This window comes from Chiloscyllium punctatum, chromosome 10, assembly GCF_047496795.1.
Source record: "Chiloscyllium punctatum isolate Juve2018m chromosome 10, sChiPun1.3, whole genome shotgun sequence".
Classification (NCBI taxonomy): Eukaryota; Metazoa; Chordata; class Chondrichthyes; order Orectolobiformes; family Hemiscylliidae; genus Chiloscyllium; species Chiloscyllium punctatum.
Window position 1 is genome coordinate 52,514,535 of NC_092748.1, and position 17,582 is coordinate 52,532,116.

General features: G+C 39.4%; 1 protein-coding gene across 5 annotated transcripts in view; it reads left to right on the forward strand.

Annotated features, from left to right (window-relative positions):
• Positions 1 to 17,582, forward strand: part of LOC140482128 (dual 3',5'-cyclic-AMP and -GMP phosphodiesterase 11A-like) — a 424,709-nt gene that overhangs the window by 86,928 nt on the left and 320,199 nt on the right. For all 5 annotated transcript variants that reach the window (XM_072579133.1, XM_072579132.1, XM_072579135.1 and 2 more), the window contains one exon: positions 15,334 to 15,492. In XM_072579133.1, the coding sequence (XP_072435234.1) occupies positions 15,334 to 15,492 (159 nt within the window). The remainder of the gene's footprint in view (positions 1 to 15,333; positions 15,493 to 17,582) is intronic.

A 17,582-nucleotide genomic window follows, 5' to 3' on the forward strand; every position in this document is an offset into this window, starting at 1 on the left:
TCCAGAAGGGTACAGCATGTTTAACAAATGTTCTGCATCGAATCTTTCTAACTTTAATTTTGAATAAAATAAGCTAAATATTGCTGCGTACTGTTTGTATTATAACTTTAACTCTGATGGAAATTAAAGAGCATAAATATTATAAGTAAATCATTATTCTTACTATTACAATGCTGAAGTAGTAGAAAATCCAATTGAAAATTCTTACCGCTGATTGAAGTGTAGAGATCTTAGTAGGAACCAATAAGAAATCCTTTCACCTAGTTTGTGACTAGCAAGTAGTTTTCACTCAGTCATTTGATAATACTGAAACAAGCCAACATTCCCTAAGTGATGTTAAAGATTTGTGAGCTTCAGGAACAGATTTAGAATTCTTAAAGCAGACTTTCACTTATGTGTTCACCAAAACAAAGAAGGCTAAGACAGAACAAACATGAAAATAAGAATTCTTTTCATTGGAACTGCCTATCATTGAAATTAATGTTCGATTTAATCAGCTTTTCTCAGCAACAGGTGGCTATAAACTGATCAACTGATTTTTTTAAAAAAAATCTAATGAGCTGTTTATTCTACAGTCATGTACATAATGTATTTATTTATAAACTAAGTTAATGGTATAAAGATCTAAAGACTGGACATTTCTTGCAATGATTTGGCATGTTTGAGCGACCAATTCATTATCTGCCCACTTCACATTAAAAATGAGTACTGAATTGCCAGTATGAATATTTCAAATGAAATTTTAGGTGGAACTTTGTCAATGGTGTTTCCATTCCTGACAGGGGAACTGGAAATGTGTGCAAATTCCAATCTGTTGCTTTTCCCCCATTTTCTATGGAAAAACAATAAAAAAAATTTTAATACATATTTTTATTGAAGAAAAAGGAAATTTTTAAAACATTTTTTTACAAATTTACAAAATAACAAACAAATATAAACACTAATATACCATTAAATATTAAATAAATAATAACCAAAACACAACAAACACAAAAAAAGAAAAAAAACCCACTCAACTAAGAACTAATCTAACCTACAAATAACCAAAGCATATAATAGAATATCTTACATTACTCAAAAAAAATAACATATTAATTAAGTAATGAAGTACATGCTCAGAATGAATTAACATCAAGTCATAATAAAACCTATATTCATTGGGGATTCCACCCCCAAGGGCCTCCGGACCAGCCAGAACCACTACCACAACTAGATAAAAGCCCTTGACAATATGGCCGAAATATCTGTATCTGTATAGTTCAGGAAGGGCTGCCATATTTTATAGAATAATTCGGTTTTTTGGTACAGCATATTTGTAAGGAAGTCAAGGGGAATACATTCCATGATACAATTCGAAAGTCCTGGAGGGCCCTCAGCTACCCAATTCACTAAGATATTTTTCCTTGCACAAAAGGAGAGAATGGAAAATAATTTCCTCCTGTGCACATCCAGGGAAGGCAGGTTCGGGAAGCCCAGGAGAAGAGATACTGGATCTACTCCAATTTCCGCTCCCAAGATTTCTGTCAGCACATTTGCTATTCTGGTCCAGTATTTGTGGATCTTATGACATATCCATAAGCAGTGTGTGAGAGTGCCCACTTCTATTTTACATTTAGGACACATTGGAGATGTTCCTGCCCTAAATTTTGCTAGTCATTCCGGTGCTATATGAGTCCTATGGAGTATCTTTAGTTGAATAGCTTGGGTTCTATTACAAATGGGGATCTTTCTGGCATTTTCCCAGATGTCATCCCACATTTCTGAAGGGATTTCCAACCCCAATTCCTGATTCCATGTTTGAAATAATTGTTCCATGTCTTTCAATACTTCATTCTGTAATGAGTGATAAAGAGTGCTGACTGAGAGTGGACCTATTGACCATAACACTCTTCTTTCCCTATCCGATTTATAAGAGCTATCTAATAATGTGGTCTTCTTCTGTATATAATGTCGAATTTGGAAATATCAAAAAAGGTCTCCATTAGGCAATCCAAATTTCTGGAGCATCTGTTCAAAAGACATCATAACCTCCCCATTGAACAGATCCCCTAAGCAGGAAATACACCTGGACCTCCAGGTTTTAATTGTACCGTCTGTGTGCCCAAGTTGAAAATTCTATGCTCCCACTATAGGAGTATAAGGAGAAGTTTTTTTTGTGAATTACCCTCGTCTTGCCACATTATCTTCCAAACTTTAATTGTATTTAATACAATTGTATTTTTACAATGGTCCATAGTGACTTTCATCTTATCTGAAAATAAGACATTAATGAGGGGACACTTTGCTTGAGAGACCTCAATGTCCAGCCAGATTGATTGTGGGTCACATGAGACCCAGTTGGCTATGTAGCTTAATAGGGAACTCAGCTGATACTTCCTAAAGTCTGGAAAATCCAGTCCTCCCTTTGCTTGTGGAAGCTGCAGCTGCTTTAATTTAATAAGGGGCCGTCTATGATTCCAAATGAAAAAACCAAGCCAACCTCGGCAACATCACCGGGAGCATTCTCATAGGGTATAAGAGACAAGGCAAAGTATTCATTTTAATTAGAGCTATTCTGCCTAACCAAGATATCGAGAGAATTAAAATTTAAATGACAGCTGTATGACAGGGGTGCAAACACATGTGATTCAGTGCCGGGGATGTTTTTCAGTGGTGAAACCCACAGTAGCTGACAATGTTGCATCTACAGGCAGACTACAAAAGAGCATCCAGATCAAACAGGGAGGCTCCTGACCATAACATTCCTTCCCAACACTACTGCCATTAAAATAAGACCAATTGAAAGGACAAATGTGGCACAAATAATTTTCCAAATTTAAATGTCACTTCTGAATAATTCCCATTATATTGATCTTACTTTATTCATGTGTGCAATACCATTGATGAGATTTGCTTAGTTAGAGTTTTAAATGTACTGACATGACCCATGGTTGGCATACACTTATGGTTACGGGGGAGTTAGGGATGTTTCCTTTTTCCCTGAAGAAGCAATGCTGTGTTTTTATTTACTCTTTATTGAATATTTATGTTAATGTCCAGTGTGTACTTGACACTCTGTGAAACATGATTCACTTTACAGGCTGAGCTATTCACTCCCCTGCCACCGCACCCCCCCTGCCCCCCACTTTTGTTCATTCTCCAAGATCACACTCAATGGAAATAATTGAAATATTGTAGGTGAACCCAAACCCAAATGATTCACTTGGCCCATGCCTTGAGATAGACACAGTTTAGACAGTATTGATGCTACTCTTTAAAGCTCCTTTTTCTTATTGTAGCGTTTGTCGGTAGTTTTCTTGCTGACTGTACCCACCATTTCCCTCCATCTCTCAGTCGCATCATACCCTGAAGCCAGGCTATTCCCTCTTTTATCCCTCTATGCCCTACTCCATTCCTGGCTTGTCCACACTCATCCCAAGCCTTTATTCCAGTTTCCATTCTCATACTCCACTCCCTTGTGTCATAGAGTTCAACAAAGAAAAGCACCGACCTCAGACAAAACTACACCAGCTGACTGGTGCAAGTCACCTTTAAACAAAGTGAACTGGGTGTGATGAGATTCTGGTGTGTTGTTGACTATAACTTGGAAATATGATGTTCTTTATGAAAAATGTTTTGTGGTAATGGCACACAAATACATTACAAACATGAACTCACCACAGGACATCATGAGGGTCTGACATGTGTAAACACACTTCTGACTTTACAAGAAAGGAATGGAAGAACTGAGGATGCTGGAAATCAAAAGCAAAAACATAAATTGCTGGAAAAACTCAGTAGGTCTGGCACCATCTGTGAAGACAAAGCAGTGTTAATGTTTTGGGTCCATTGACCCTTTTTCAGAACTGTCTGAATGTCCTGAAGAAGGATCACTGGACCAGAAATGGTAATTCTTCTTCAAAATATTCAGACTGTTCTGAAGAAGGGTTACTGGACCCAAAATGTTAACTCTGCTTTGTCTCCATAGATGCTGCCCAACCTGCTGAGCTTTTCCAGCAATTTCTGTATGTTGACACCGCTGGCTTTGTTTCAGTACCTCAGCTCGCCATTAGGAAATTGGGATCTTATATCATACCTGATTCAGCCATAGAACACACTGTGTTTTCCACTCTTGTGGGCTGCACTAAATCACCCCCAAACCTGGCATCTCACACAGCTGTACATAAGGTAAAGTTGTGATCATCTTACCAGGCTGCTTGAAGGTTACCAAGCATCAGGTGAGGGATTGGGAAGAAGAGTCCTTCGTGGTAACCTCAACTGGTGTAGGAATTGAACCTATGCTGTTGGTGATATTCTGTATTTTCAGGCAGGAGAAAGTGAGGACTGCAGATGCTGGAGATCAGAGCTGAAAAATGTGTTGCTGAAAAAGTGCAGCAGGTCAGGCAGCATCCAAGGAGCAGGAGAATCGACATTTCGGGCATAAGCCCTGCTTCAGGAATGTATTGTAAGGCAGCTGACCAGCTAAGTGGAATAAATTCCCATATGTAGCCATTGCCTCTAATAGTGTAAGGGTAGTTTATAACACTGTAGAGAGAGCTTCTGATGTCTCTCAACTCTGTTATTGAATTGTACATATATGCATTTTAATAAATCACTTTGGGCAACTCCAGGGTTATTTAAAGGTGTTTTAAACAATGTGAACAGGTGGTTATTGGAATTTCTACAAATAATCTGTGTGGAATCTTTCTATTCTTGAATTTGAATATTATATATCAGTATAATTGCTGAACATTGTATGCATAATAACTAACATATGTGATATGTTTTATATTTTATATATTATCATTGTTTTTTAAAAAATCAAAACTTTATAACCTTCTTTTAGAATTTCTTCAGATAGCTCAAAAAGCTGAGCAATTTTATTAAATGACTAGTCGGGTCCTAAAGAGTAGAAAGGCTCCAGATTAATGTTAATTCTGTGCTAAATTAATCCAGGCTCCAGTTATGAATGGTATAGACCTCCACAATGCTGTGACCATGATACAAAGCCCTGCTGTAGCAGTCTAAGGATTGCAACTTCACCTTGAGGGGAACAATAGCCTGATCCATTATGGCCCCAGTGGAAGTGTGGCCAGCATTATACCTCTGTTTGGGATGTCTGGATCAGAGTGGTGCTGGAAAAGCACAGCAGGTCAGGCAGCATCCGACGAGCAGGAAAATCAACATTTCAGGCAAAAGCCCTTCATCTAGACTCTGATCTGCATCTGCAGTCCTCACTTTTGCCTGCTCTGTTTGGAATGTGTCAGGCCCATTTCATCACAAGGCTCAAGTCAGGAGTGTGATGGAATATTCCCCATTAACCTGGATGAGTGCAGCTCCAATAACACTCAGGAAGCTTGACACCATCCAAAGCAAAGCAACCTGCTTGATTGACATCACATCTACAAATATCCGCTCCCTCTACCTCTGACGCTTAGTAGCTGCAGTGTGTTCCAGCTACAGGATGCATGCAGAAATTCACCATATTTTAGACAGCACCTTCCAAATCCATGACCATCCCCATCTGGAAGGCAACAGATCCAGCAGCTTATTAAAGAGGGAAGGAGACAAAAAAAAACACAGGTAACTATAGATCAGTTATTGGGAAAATATTAGAGTCTATTCTGAAGAATGTTTGAAATTCAAAAAAAAGTATTTGAAATTGCACAATATCATCAAGCAGAGGCAGCATGATTACATGAAGGGGAAATCATGTCTGACAAATTTAGTAGAATTCTTCAGAAGGTAACAAGCAAGATAGATAAAGGGAAATCCATAAATGTAATATATTTGGAGTTGAGAAGTGTTTGACAAGGTGCCACACATTAAGCAACTTAATGTGATAATAGCCCATGCAGTTGGGGGCAGTACATTCACCAGGAGAGAGGATTGGCTAACAAAGACAGAGAGTTGGGGCAGGGGGCATTTTTTAGGATGGCAACCTGTAACTAGTGGAGTGCCTCAGATCAGAGCTGGACCACAACTATTTACAATGTGTGACTTGGATGAGGGATGTGAATGTGCTGCAGTGATATTTGTGGGTGATACAGAAATAGGTAGGAAGGCAAGTTGTGAAGTTGATACAGTGGGCCCTGCAGAGGGATATAGAAAGGCTAAATGATAGGAGAAAAATTTGGAAGATGGAATATAATGTGGGAAGGTGAGGTGTCACAAAGCTGGTCCCGTTTTTATAAAAACTGTTCCTTTTCTCAAGGATACTATGACCTTTTTATCAGAGGGGTCATTAAACCCTCATGGCTCTGAGGTGACTAATTTTGTACAGAGATGAAAAAGGACTTTGAGAGGCCTTTTGTTTATATACAAACAGATGAGACTTCAGGCCAAAGTGATCATATTTTAGAAGAGACCTGTATAATGAAAGGGGAGTGGTCAGCTCTCTAGCTGAGCAATTCAGTCCAGAATTAGTTAGAAGTTCCGCTGTGGACTGTATGAAGAAAGGATGTTACATTCTCTCTCTCCTTCTGCCCTTCTAACTTCAACCTGTAAGCATTTGTTCTATTTCTATTGTTGTTTCAGGGGGTTTACTTATTGACACTGTTGTCAGCATAATTAAGACCAGTTTTGATAGAATTCTGTAGGGGTTCTTTATTCTCCTTTTTGTGTTTCATTGTGTAATTTTGTGAATAAATTTTTGTCTGTTTTAAAAACCTGGTAGTCAACCTGGCTAATTTACTCTGGGTAGTTTTCACTGTACACTTACCAAAATAAGTTATGGTCTGGGCTGCCTGCTTAAGAATATTTTGAGTGGTCTGGCCTAGTCCACAACAGAGGTTATACACTTTAATGGGAAGAATAGAGGAACTGAGTTTTTATTTAAATGGTGAAAGAGTGCAGAAAGTGACAGAATAGAGGGATTTGTGTCTCCTCTTCCATAAATCACATATAAATTCAATGGGTAATAAGGAAAGCAAATGAAAGTTTGGGCTGTATTGCAAAGGGAATGAAGTATGAAAGTAGGGATGTTCTGCTCAATTTATACAAGGCATAATCAGACCACAGCTGGAATACTGTGTGAAGAGTATCTGAGGAAAGGATCTGAGTCCAGAAAAGGTTCACTAGGTTGATACCAGGTATGGAGGGGAAGTTGAGTAGATTGAGCCTATTCTTATTGGACTATAGGAGAATGAGAAGCTATCTTATTAACATGTTGAAGGTTCTTAGAGAGTGTGGCACTGGAAAAGCACAGCAGATCAAGCAGCATCTAAGGAGCAGGAGTATCGATGTTTCAGGCATTAGCCCTTCATCAGGAATCCTGATAAAGGGCTTATGCCCAAACTGTCGATTCTGCTGCTCCTCAGATGCTGCCTGACCTGCTGTGCTTTTCCAGTGCCACACTCAGGACTCTGATCTCCAGGATCAGCAGTCCTCACTTTCTCCAAGGGTTCTTAGAGTACTTGATAGGGTAGGTATCGGTTCCCACCCAAGGTTCCCCAAGGTGAGAGGGGAAAAATATAAAAGGGACCTAAGGGGCAACCTTTTCACACAGAGGGTGATACATGTATGGAATGAGCTGCCAGAGGAAGTGGTGGAGGCTGGTACAATTACAACATCTAAAAGGTCTCTAGATCAGTATATGAATAGGAAGGGTTTATAGGGATATGGGCCAAATGCTGGCAAATGGGACTAGATTAAGTTAGGATATCTGGTCGGCATGGACGAGTTGGACTGAAGGATCTGTTTCCATGCTGTACATCTCTATGACCCTATGTCGAAAAGTTGTTTCCTCTTGTGGGAGAGTCTAGGACTAGAAGACATAACCACAGAGTAAGGGATGGTACATTTAAGAGAGAGATGAGAATGAATTTCTTCTGTGAGAGTAGTAAATTTGTGGAATTCTATACTACAGAGGGCTGTATTTGCTGGGCCATTAAGTTTATTCAAGGCTGAGATAGAGAGATTTTTAATCAGTAAGGGAATCAAGGGTTCTGGAGAAAAGGCAGGAAAGTAGATTTGAGGATTATCAGATCAGCCGTAATCTTGTTGAATGGTGGCCCAGACTTGATGGGCTGAATAGCCTACTTGTACTCCTGTGCGTTAGTGCCTAATAGATACATGGGAACAGCACCTGCTTGCTCACCCCCCCTCCCCCTTCACCATCCTGACTTTTCAGTGTCATTAAATCCAAATCCTGAAACACCCTCCCTAACAGCACTGTGGATCTAGCTGCAGCACATGGGCTACACTGGTTCATGAGAGCAGCTCACCACCACCTTCTCAACACAACTAGGAATAGGCAATGCATGATGGCCCAGCCAGCGATACCCATTTCCCATGAATATTTTTTAAATTCCAAATTTTGTAAAAAGGTCATATTTGGAAGAGTTACCTTTGTCTCCTCGCAGCTCCTCCTGTATGGCCCGAACACCTTGGAAAGGAGGCAGCAACCTGTGAATGTTTGAGTTTGCAAGAGTCATTGCAACTCCAGGATATCTAATTCCAACATCTAGCATCAGTGGTCACAGATAAGTTGATCATTGATGGGATAGAAATCTTATCTGTTGGTGATCTCTGCAGGTTGGTGAAAGAGCTTTCTCAAAATCATTTGGGTGCAGGCTGCAGCGTCCTTAACGTGCAGGCAGCCAGGGATTGTGAAGAATCCCACTGCCCAGGCTGCTTGATTCTTCATGTCACAGGGGAATATTAACAGGTTTAGTCTGGATGGCATCAATGCTAGCCCAGATGCATTCGTGGGTTGAGGATTGAGAGATGTCACACAGGACTCCATTTGATCCATGGAATGAGTTACTGATTTAAAATCTTAATGCAGCTGTAACTTTTGGCATTAGGATGGGGCAGTCTTCAATTTCTTCTGAGTGTAAGTCCTTCTTCAGCAGAGGACACAGTTCGGTGATGATGGCGAGGGACATCCTGTGTACATGTGCAATGGATTTCTGAGAGCTGCAAGTAACAACAGCAAGGCCTGGTGATCCAGACTCTGTCCAATCTCCTCCCCTTCCATGAAGCCCTGATCTGCTACCTCTTTCTCTGAAGGATGTGCTGCAGCATCCTCTGGAGGTTGCAGTTCCTTTTGGGCTTAGTGACATCCTAATTGCTCTCTCCTTCAATGCCCTGTCATTGAAATTGCAACAAGATCTCAAGTGATCCTCCAGCTGCCTGCTGTCTGTCAATGCATGGGCCTATAACCTGTGGGGATTGCGAGAGGTGGAACAGCATATCTGTAGTGGAATTCCTAATCCCTCACATCAATAAGAAGCATCATATTATGTGCTGACACGCTGTGCTATGAAGGCTTTGCAAAAAGGCCAATGTTAGGGCCCCAGTATGGACCTTATAATTATATAACCTTTTCAGATGTATTTTGCAGAACTAGGAGCTAATACTATATTGCAGGAGCAAAATTCAGGCACTTATTCACCACCAGGCAACTGCTCTGTTTTGCATGTTGGGAATTAAAACCGTCTGGTTTCTTAGAAGCTGAGGATAATTATGAACTAAGTAGAAATAAGGCAAGATTGGCTAATAATGAGGTGCATTTAAATAGAAAAAAAGAAGTCACCAATGAGTTTCAGAATTTGCTGCTTTATTTCTAAGGAGGAAATTGGAACGTTTTTCTCAACACCAAGAATCTGATTTCTTTGTCATATTTTTCTAACTTTCATGCCTTTGCCTACTCTGCTCAAAGCAATGGAAAATTCCATCCTTGCACTTCTGAAGTCATCTGTAGATATAAATAAGTAGACACTAATGGAGATGGTTTAATCCTCAATGCTTTTCATTTGGGTCGGGATGATTTGAGGATAAATTGCAATCAATGGCCTCCTGTTGAGGTTGAGATATTTTAACAGGGTCAGTTGCCCATCGGAAACAACAGGAAACAACAACGAGCTGATAGGAGAGAAAACTTGGACAGTATCAAAGGATAAGGTGCTGGTGAATGAGTATATTGTGGGAGGGGTTTTGGTAGGGGATATAGTAAAGAAATCTAGGTTGGGGAGACTGAGAATTCCTTTAATGGGGCATTGAAGAGGATTCCATCTCATCTGAAGTTCCACAGTTGAAAAGAAAATATAATTTGTTGTGTCTTCTCAATTTACAAGGCTACCTTAGCCTTGTAGGAAAATCACAGGAGGTTTGCTGCTCAGCTCCTTGTTGAATAGAAACTTAGATGTAATGGAGTGCAGCTTTTCATAAATCAGACTACATCATCTATCTGGAGGTTAACACTTGCAATGTCAGGAAGAGGTTGAGTTATGGTGAACTGTGTTCTGATGAAGAGTCATTGATCCAAAATATTAACTCTGCTTTCTCCCAAAAGATGCTGCAAGACCTGCTACGTTTCTCCAGCAATTTCTGTTTTAGCTTCAGATCTCCAGCATCTGCAGTCCATTTTTTTTATTGAATGGAAGGCTTTGTGCATGACCAAAGTGGGGTCCTCTGAGGAGGGCTACATTTTAGATTGAAATGGTCAGGAACTACAGGAAATCCAAACCCTACTTATTGCAGTGAGATGCAGTAACATTAGTGGTGCAACCAACAAACTGCTGAATACAAATGTATAATTAAAACACAATTGCTATGAAAAAAATTATGTATAACTTGGAGCCTTCTGTTCAAATAGAATTATTACATTGCAAATGCAAATTAAATAACAGCATTTGTATTTGTCTAATCAGAAGTAATTTAGCTCTAATATAAATGAATCATTGTAAAGCAGTGACTGCCAGAATAGTCTCACTGCCCTGTCATTCCAGCTGACAGTGACAGCTGCAGACCAGGCTGGTAAAATTGAGACAATGATTATTTTTCTCATTTAACTTAGAAACAAAAGAAAATCCCAGGGTTGTTTGAAAATGTAACTTTATTTGTCAGAATAATGAAGCAAAGTGATTAATTTGTCAACAAAGCGAGTTAGCGAGAGTGAACTGTGGCTTGTGGTTATGAATGGGGGAGTTTTCACTCCTCAGACCCGCAGGAAATGATTGGGGTGGGTGAGGTTATGCATTCCTGGGGTTTCATCTGAGGGGGATTGACTTTTTTATTCTTTCATAGGATATGTGGGCTTTGCTAGCAAGCCCAACACTTGGTACCTATCCTTAACTGCCCTTTGCTGGGCCACTATGCTGCTGTCTGGTTGATTAGGTCCACCCAAGGTGCTGGTAGGGAAAGAGTTTCCATATTTTGAATCTATGACAGTGAAGGAACAGTGATGATATTTCCAGGTCAGGCTGGTGTGTGGCTTAGAAAGAAACTTGCAGGTTGGGAAGTTCTTATGCATCTGGTGCCTTTGTCCTTAAGGTGATAGAGGTTTCAGGTTTAGAAGGAGCTGTCAAAGAAATCCTGATGACTTGTTGCAGTGCCTCTTGTAAATGGTACTCACCGCTGCTACACTGTGTTGGTAATGTAGGGAGTTGATGTCTGAAGTTGTGTTTGAGGTGGGAAGCAATCCAATTGCTTTCTCTTAGTATGGAGTCAAGTTTCTTGAGTGTTGATTGAGTTGCATTCATTCAGGCAAGTGGAGTGTATTGCATGTTCCTGACTTGTTACTTCTCTCTGAATTCCAGCTTCTAAGCTGTTTGGTTGCTATAGCTGTTCTAGTTCAGTTTATGGTCAATGGTAACCTGCAAGATGTTGACATTGAAGTGTTCAGTGATGGTAATGCTATGGAATATCACAGAAAGATGAATAGATTCTCTTTCATTAGGGACAACAACTACGTGGCCTATTGTATTGCAAAAATTACTTGTTCCTTAATAGCCCAAGTGAGAATCCTGTTCTGGTCTTGCTGCACTTGGGCATGGACTGCTTCAGTGTCTGAGGAGTGATGAATGTTACTGAACATTGTGCAATCAACAGCGAACACCCTAATTTCTGAGCTTACAATGGAAAAAAGGTCATTGACAAAGCAGCTATAGGTAGTTGACTTAGTGCACTATTCTAAGGATAACCTGCAGTGGTGGTCTGGGAATGAGATAATGGCCTCCTAAAACTGAAACCATCTTAGTTTGAGCTGGATATGACTCTAACCAGTCGGGAGTTTTTCCCCCGATTCCTGTTGATTCTTGTTTGTCTAGGGCTTTTTGATGCTACACTTGGTCAAACATGACTTTGATGTCACGGGCAGTCACTCCTACCTTTCTCCTGGAACTCAGCTCTGTTATCCATGTGTGGACCAAGGCTATTAATAATCAGGAGCTGTGCCCCTGACAGAACCCAAACTGAGCATCTTATTGCTGTGGAAGTACCACTCGATAACACCTTCCATTACATTTCTGCGGATAGAATGGACCTGATAGAGCAGTAATTGTTTGACCTCAATTTGTACATCCTTTTGTCAGTAGGCTATACGTGGACAATTTTCGACACTGCTCAATAAATGACATTGTTGTAGCTGTACTGGAACATTTTGGCTAAGGGGCATGGCTCGTTCAGGTACACAAACCTTCAGTATTAGTGGAGGTCCATTACTGAATATTGTTCAGACCCATTGTCTTTGCAGTATCCAGTGCCTCCAGTTCTTTTGAAAATCATGTGGAATGAATACAGTTGGCCGAAGACTGGCATATCTGATGCTGGAGAGGCTGAGACACAAGGCTGAGATGAATAATAAATTCAGCATCTCTGGCTGAAGATTGTCGCAAGTGCTCCAGCATTGTCTTTTGTACTACATTGGACCATCCTGTCATTGAGGATGAGGAAACTTGTGGAGTGTCTTCCTCCAGTGAGTTGTTTAATTGTCCACTACCATTCATGATTAGATATGGCAGGACTGCAGACCTTAGGTCTGATCCATTGGCTGTGGGATCGCTTAGTTCTACGTAATGCATGTCAGTTCAACAGCTGACATGTAGGCAGCCAATGCTGTAACTTTACCACATTGAACTGGGTATGCCTGGTGCTGTACCCGGCATTCTTAATTAAACCAGGGTTGGTCCTTTGACTTGAGGGTATTGGTAGAATCTAGCCTTCAGGGTAACCAATCCACCTGATTTTATGGGGCAGTTTTGTATTTGAGGCAATTGTTTTCTGTCCTGGGTTGATGCTGTTGGAGTGCAATTTGTTTTGTATTTCAGGCCTTTACATCTTGTGCCTTGTGCAGTTCACTCCTGAAATTTTGTCTATTGGAGGTTCAACAGCACACAGCTCCTTACCTGAAAGTTTGCACCATCTCTGCTGGATCTGTCCTGTTTGTGGGAGAGGACAATTCCAGGATACTGATGGGAGTTCCGGGAACACTGATTGTAAACTATATTAACGGAATTCAAGTTCCACCAACTGTAACATGAAGGTTTGAAATTGTGTTCCCCATAGCATTAGTCTGGACCTCTGGATTGCTATCCAACTACATCACCATCACCCCACTTCTTCCCAGTTAGTCCATGGAAAATCTCTCCCAGTTTTAGCACAATGACTCAGATGTTAGTTTGGAGGACATGCAAGGTAGACAGGGTTGAGTTACCATTGTCAATGCCTCCATTGATATTAGGTCTCTCCTTTTTGACCTTACAGCATTCACTTGGTATAATGGTATTTAAATATCACTGTCAAGTCCAACATTTATTACCCATCCCTAATTGCCTTGGAACTGAGTAGCTTGCTCAGCTATTTCAGAGGATTATTAAAGGCTAGCCACATTACTGTGCTTCGGAGTCACAAATGGGTCAGACCAGGGACAGGCAGTAGTATTCTTTTGCTAAGGGGCATTAGTGAATTAGAGTGTTTTTGTTACAATAAATGATAGTTTCATGGAATCACTAAGTTTAGCTTTATAGTCCAGAATTTTAAAAAATTAATTGAAGAAACATTTTTTCCAGCTGGTGTCATAGGATTTGAACCATTTTTCCTGAGTCATTGGGAGGGGTCTCTGGGTTACCAGTCTTCTGTCTCTTTTCAGTGTTAGCTTTCTGTATCTATGGTAGGATCCTCCAAAAGAAGCAGTGAAAGACCTTGAAAGGGCAGAATTAGTTGAACGATCAGAATTGAGGCCCATGTTGAAGGCATTGACTGGGATCAAGGCCTACAGCACATAAATAAAGGGCCTGATTCCAAGGAGCAAGTGGCAACTGTAGTTCAGACCTTTTCTTTCCAGCTGAGATATTTGAAGTTCATCTTTGTCTCACTGCCCCATCACAAGACTCCATCTTCACCTTCAACCACAAAGGATGGTGGAGAAGAAAGAACATAATTACAGTCTTGGGGAGCTGAAATCCCAGTCAGGCGGTAATGTGAGGTTTGAACCATTGCCCAAAATTTCCATCATTCTCCATTGTAACCAGTATTTCAGAGAAATCCCATGTCAAGGTTCTCCAGTCCAGTCATCTGAATTAAGTTTATAAGTTTTCTTCCTTCAGCAAGACTGAGAGTTCTTTCTCATGTCTTTAATATGTTCATCTAAAACTGTATGTGAAATTATCTTAATTAGAATGGCAGTGCTAATATATCATTGTGGAGGTTTTGGAGAAGGGGAGGTTTTGGAGAAGAGGGCAGCAAATGATAAATCTGGGGCATTCCTTTTTCCAGCCACTCACCCCACAACCCTGTCACAATCAGAACGTACTATGCCTAGAGTGGAAAAATAAATAAGATAGTCCAAATGGGCCCCTTTTTTCTTCTAAAGTTCAATGATTGCACATCAATGAGGATCAGAACTGTTTTGTAGCCCAGGCACACTGAAAGGAATTATAATGCACTGCTAACCTTTTGTATGAGGCGATTTCAGCCTCAGGCAGATACTGTTCTTGAAAATAGGAATGCAGATTGGAAAAGAACAGTGCTAATTTTATTTCATGGAAATGAGCAGATAGCACAAAGGTAACATCTGGGATTCTTCCAGTAAACTTCCAACATTTCAACCGAATCAGTGCCTCCATTGAAGTCAGGTCCCTCCAGTTTTATTCCTTTTTGACTTTACTGCATTCATTTGGTACAATGGGTCAGCATTTATTACCCATCCCTAGCTGCGTTGGAACTGAGTAGCCTGCTCAGCTATTTCAGAGGTACAGTAGTATATCTTGTTACAATCTGCTTCTCAGTCAGTTCCACACGAACACTGTCCCCTTCTACAGAACATACATGAAATTAAATGGTTTATTTATAGTATTCGAGTTTAAATTGCATTTCCATTGAGAATAATTTTTAAAAGTTGGACTTTTTTGACAAATAACCCCAAATTAGTGTACAACTTATGATGTTCAATGAAAAGAGACAGAAATATGTTTTATATCTTCTTAGACTGACATTATATTTATATCTGTTCAGTGCAATTACATGATTCATATCTAATCTTTTAAATTTTGCAATTAAATGAATAATGGCAAAATCTACAGACCACAAAAAACTGATGGGTAACCAATGTTTTGTGTTTTTTTTGCATAGGACCGTCGCTTCAGAGATGAAATTGATAAATTGACAGGATACAAGACAAAATCCCTTCTGTGTATGCCAATCCGAAACAGTGATGGTGAGATTATTGGCGTAGCCCAAGCTATAAACAAAAATCCAGGAGGAGCACCCTTCACTGAGGATGATGAAAAGGTTGGATTTTCTTGTTCATCATTGATTGACTTTTGATGGATTTATTATGATAAAACTAAACATAATTCACAGCACAGAAGCTTTCCTTAATATTTCTGGTGATTTTGTTAAAGCATTTTATCAAAGAACATTGAATACCAAATCCAAAGTCATTACAGGGAAGTCATTGCAAAAAATAGATTCCAATGTTGTTGAAATAATTTAACAATGACAAAACCTTGAATTTATTATTTTGATTAAAGTTTAATTAAATACATTCCTTGTAATTTCTTCAGACAGTAGTTTTTTCTTATTGACATTCAGAATGTCAAATGTGAATGAATATATTCTTTTTTAAGTATCGATAAATATTAAGACAATATTATGTGGTTTACACAAAGTTTTATAATGTTTTATTCTTGAAAGACTTAATGGAAAAGCTTAAGAGCAATTTTACAAAGTGGAATAAGCAATTTAAAAAGTGATACTGAATCTTTTGAGCTTATGAAATTGTGAATTATTTTCAAGTCAAATTGCTTCTAATTTGTTTCATTGCTTTAATTAGCAGGACATCTTGACTACTCTTAAGGAAAACTAAATTACAATGCTATAATGATATATAAGAATTTAACAAATGTTTGATAAATCCATATTAAAGGGAACAGCTATTCCTTTAAAGGTTTTGCTTCAAATACACGCACAAAAGAGCAACTGTAAATAATTTGAGCTACTTGTGAAATGAAAAAAGAGAGGGTGGGTATGTTTCTTTTGGATGGTGGTACAATAGAGGCAGTAGACTAATTTCCAACTTCATTTAAAACCTCACAATTATCTTCCATTGTTCTTCTATTGTTTTACAGAATGTACTTGATATTAATCATTTCTTTGAAGTAATATTTTACATACAAGTCAGTCTTTGTGATTTGTATTGTGTCAGTGTTTTTTTTGTTGCAGTATAGCCTAGTGTATTTGTGGTAAAAGAGGAAAAGAAAAATACATTGGCAATTAAATCGTACCTTTCACAACCTTAGACCTTCTATAGTGCTTTTAGTCAATTAAATACTTTAGAAATGTATTCACTGTTGTAATGTAAGTAACATAGTAACCTATTTGTGCACAACAAGCTCCCACACACAGCAATGTGACAAAGATCAGGTCTGTTTTAGTGATATTGACTGGGGGATAAATACTGGCCAGGACATTGGGTATAACCACTCTGTGCCAAGGAATCTTCTGTCCAATTGAATGATAAGTCAAGTCCTCAGTGTAATGTCCCATCTAAAAGACTATCCCTCTGATAGTGCAGCTATCCCTCAGCACTGTACTGGAATCTCAGTCTTGAATTTGAGCTCACGCTGTGCAGTGGGACTTGAACCAAGAACTGTTCAATAAAGTGGATAAACTATTAAAAACAGTGGACAGTTGAAAAATAAGTCAGGAAATTTTTCAACTTAAGTACCTCAAAGTTGTGGATCACTCGGTATCTGGTTGTTCAGGAAAACAGTATTTGTCCCCATGATCCCCATTTAAGAATATATAATGATACCCACATTTCCAATGATTGAGTGCATGGGTCACAAGCAAGATTTCAAGCTTTTGGACTTCTGTTATATCAAAGGAGCTAAAATCAACATTGTCTAAACACTATACAGTAGGCAACCATTATGGTAAACTAGGGAATAGATCCAAAATGACAGGAGACATTCTGTATGGTTATACTTTATCCATTAAGCAGTCACCTCACTCTCCTCGAATCAGCCCATAGCTATTCTCAGATCTCAATGGCTTGTTTGATATGAATATATGAATCAGGAGCAGGATTAGGTCTCTTTGCCTTTGAGCCAGCTCTGACATTCAACTGTATCATTCCCGATCTGATTGCTTTACATTCTTTCCAAGCCCCAATAAACTGTCTCCTCTTGCTTATGATGACACCATGTACCTCCATTTTAAAACCATGTGAGAAAAATAACTATCTTCAACAGTGTCTTATACAGGCCCTAAACCTAACACTAACCCCAATTTTTAAACAACAGCCCTATGTCCTATGTTCTCCCACAAGAAGAAACATCCTGTCCATATCTACTCTATTAAGATCCCCCAGGATCTTA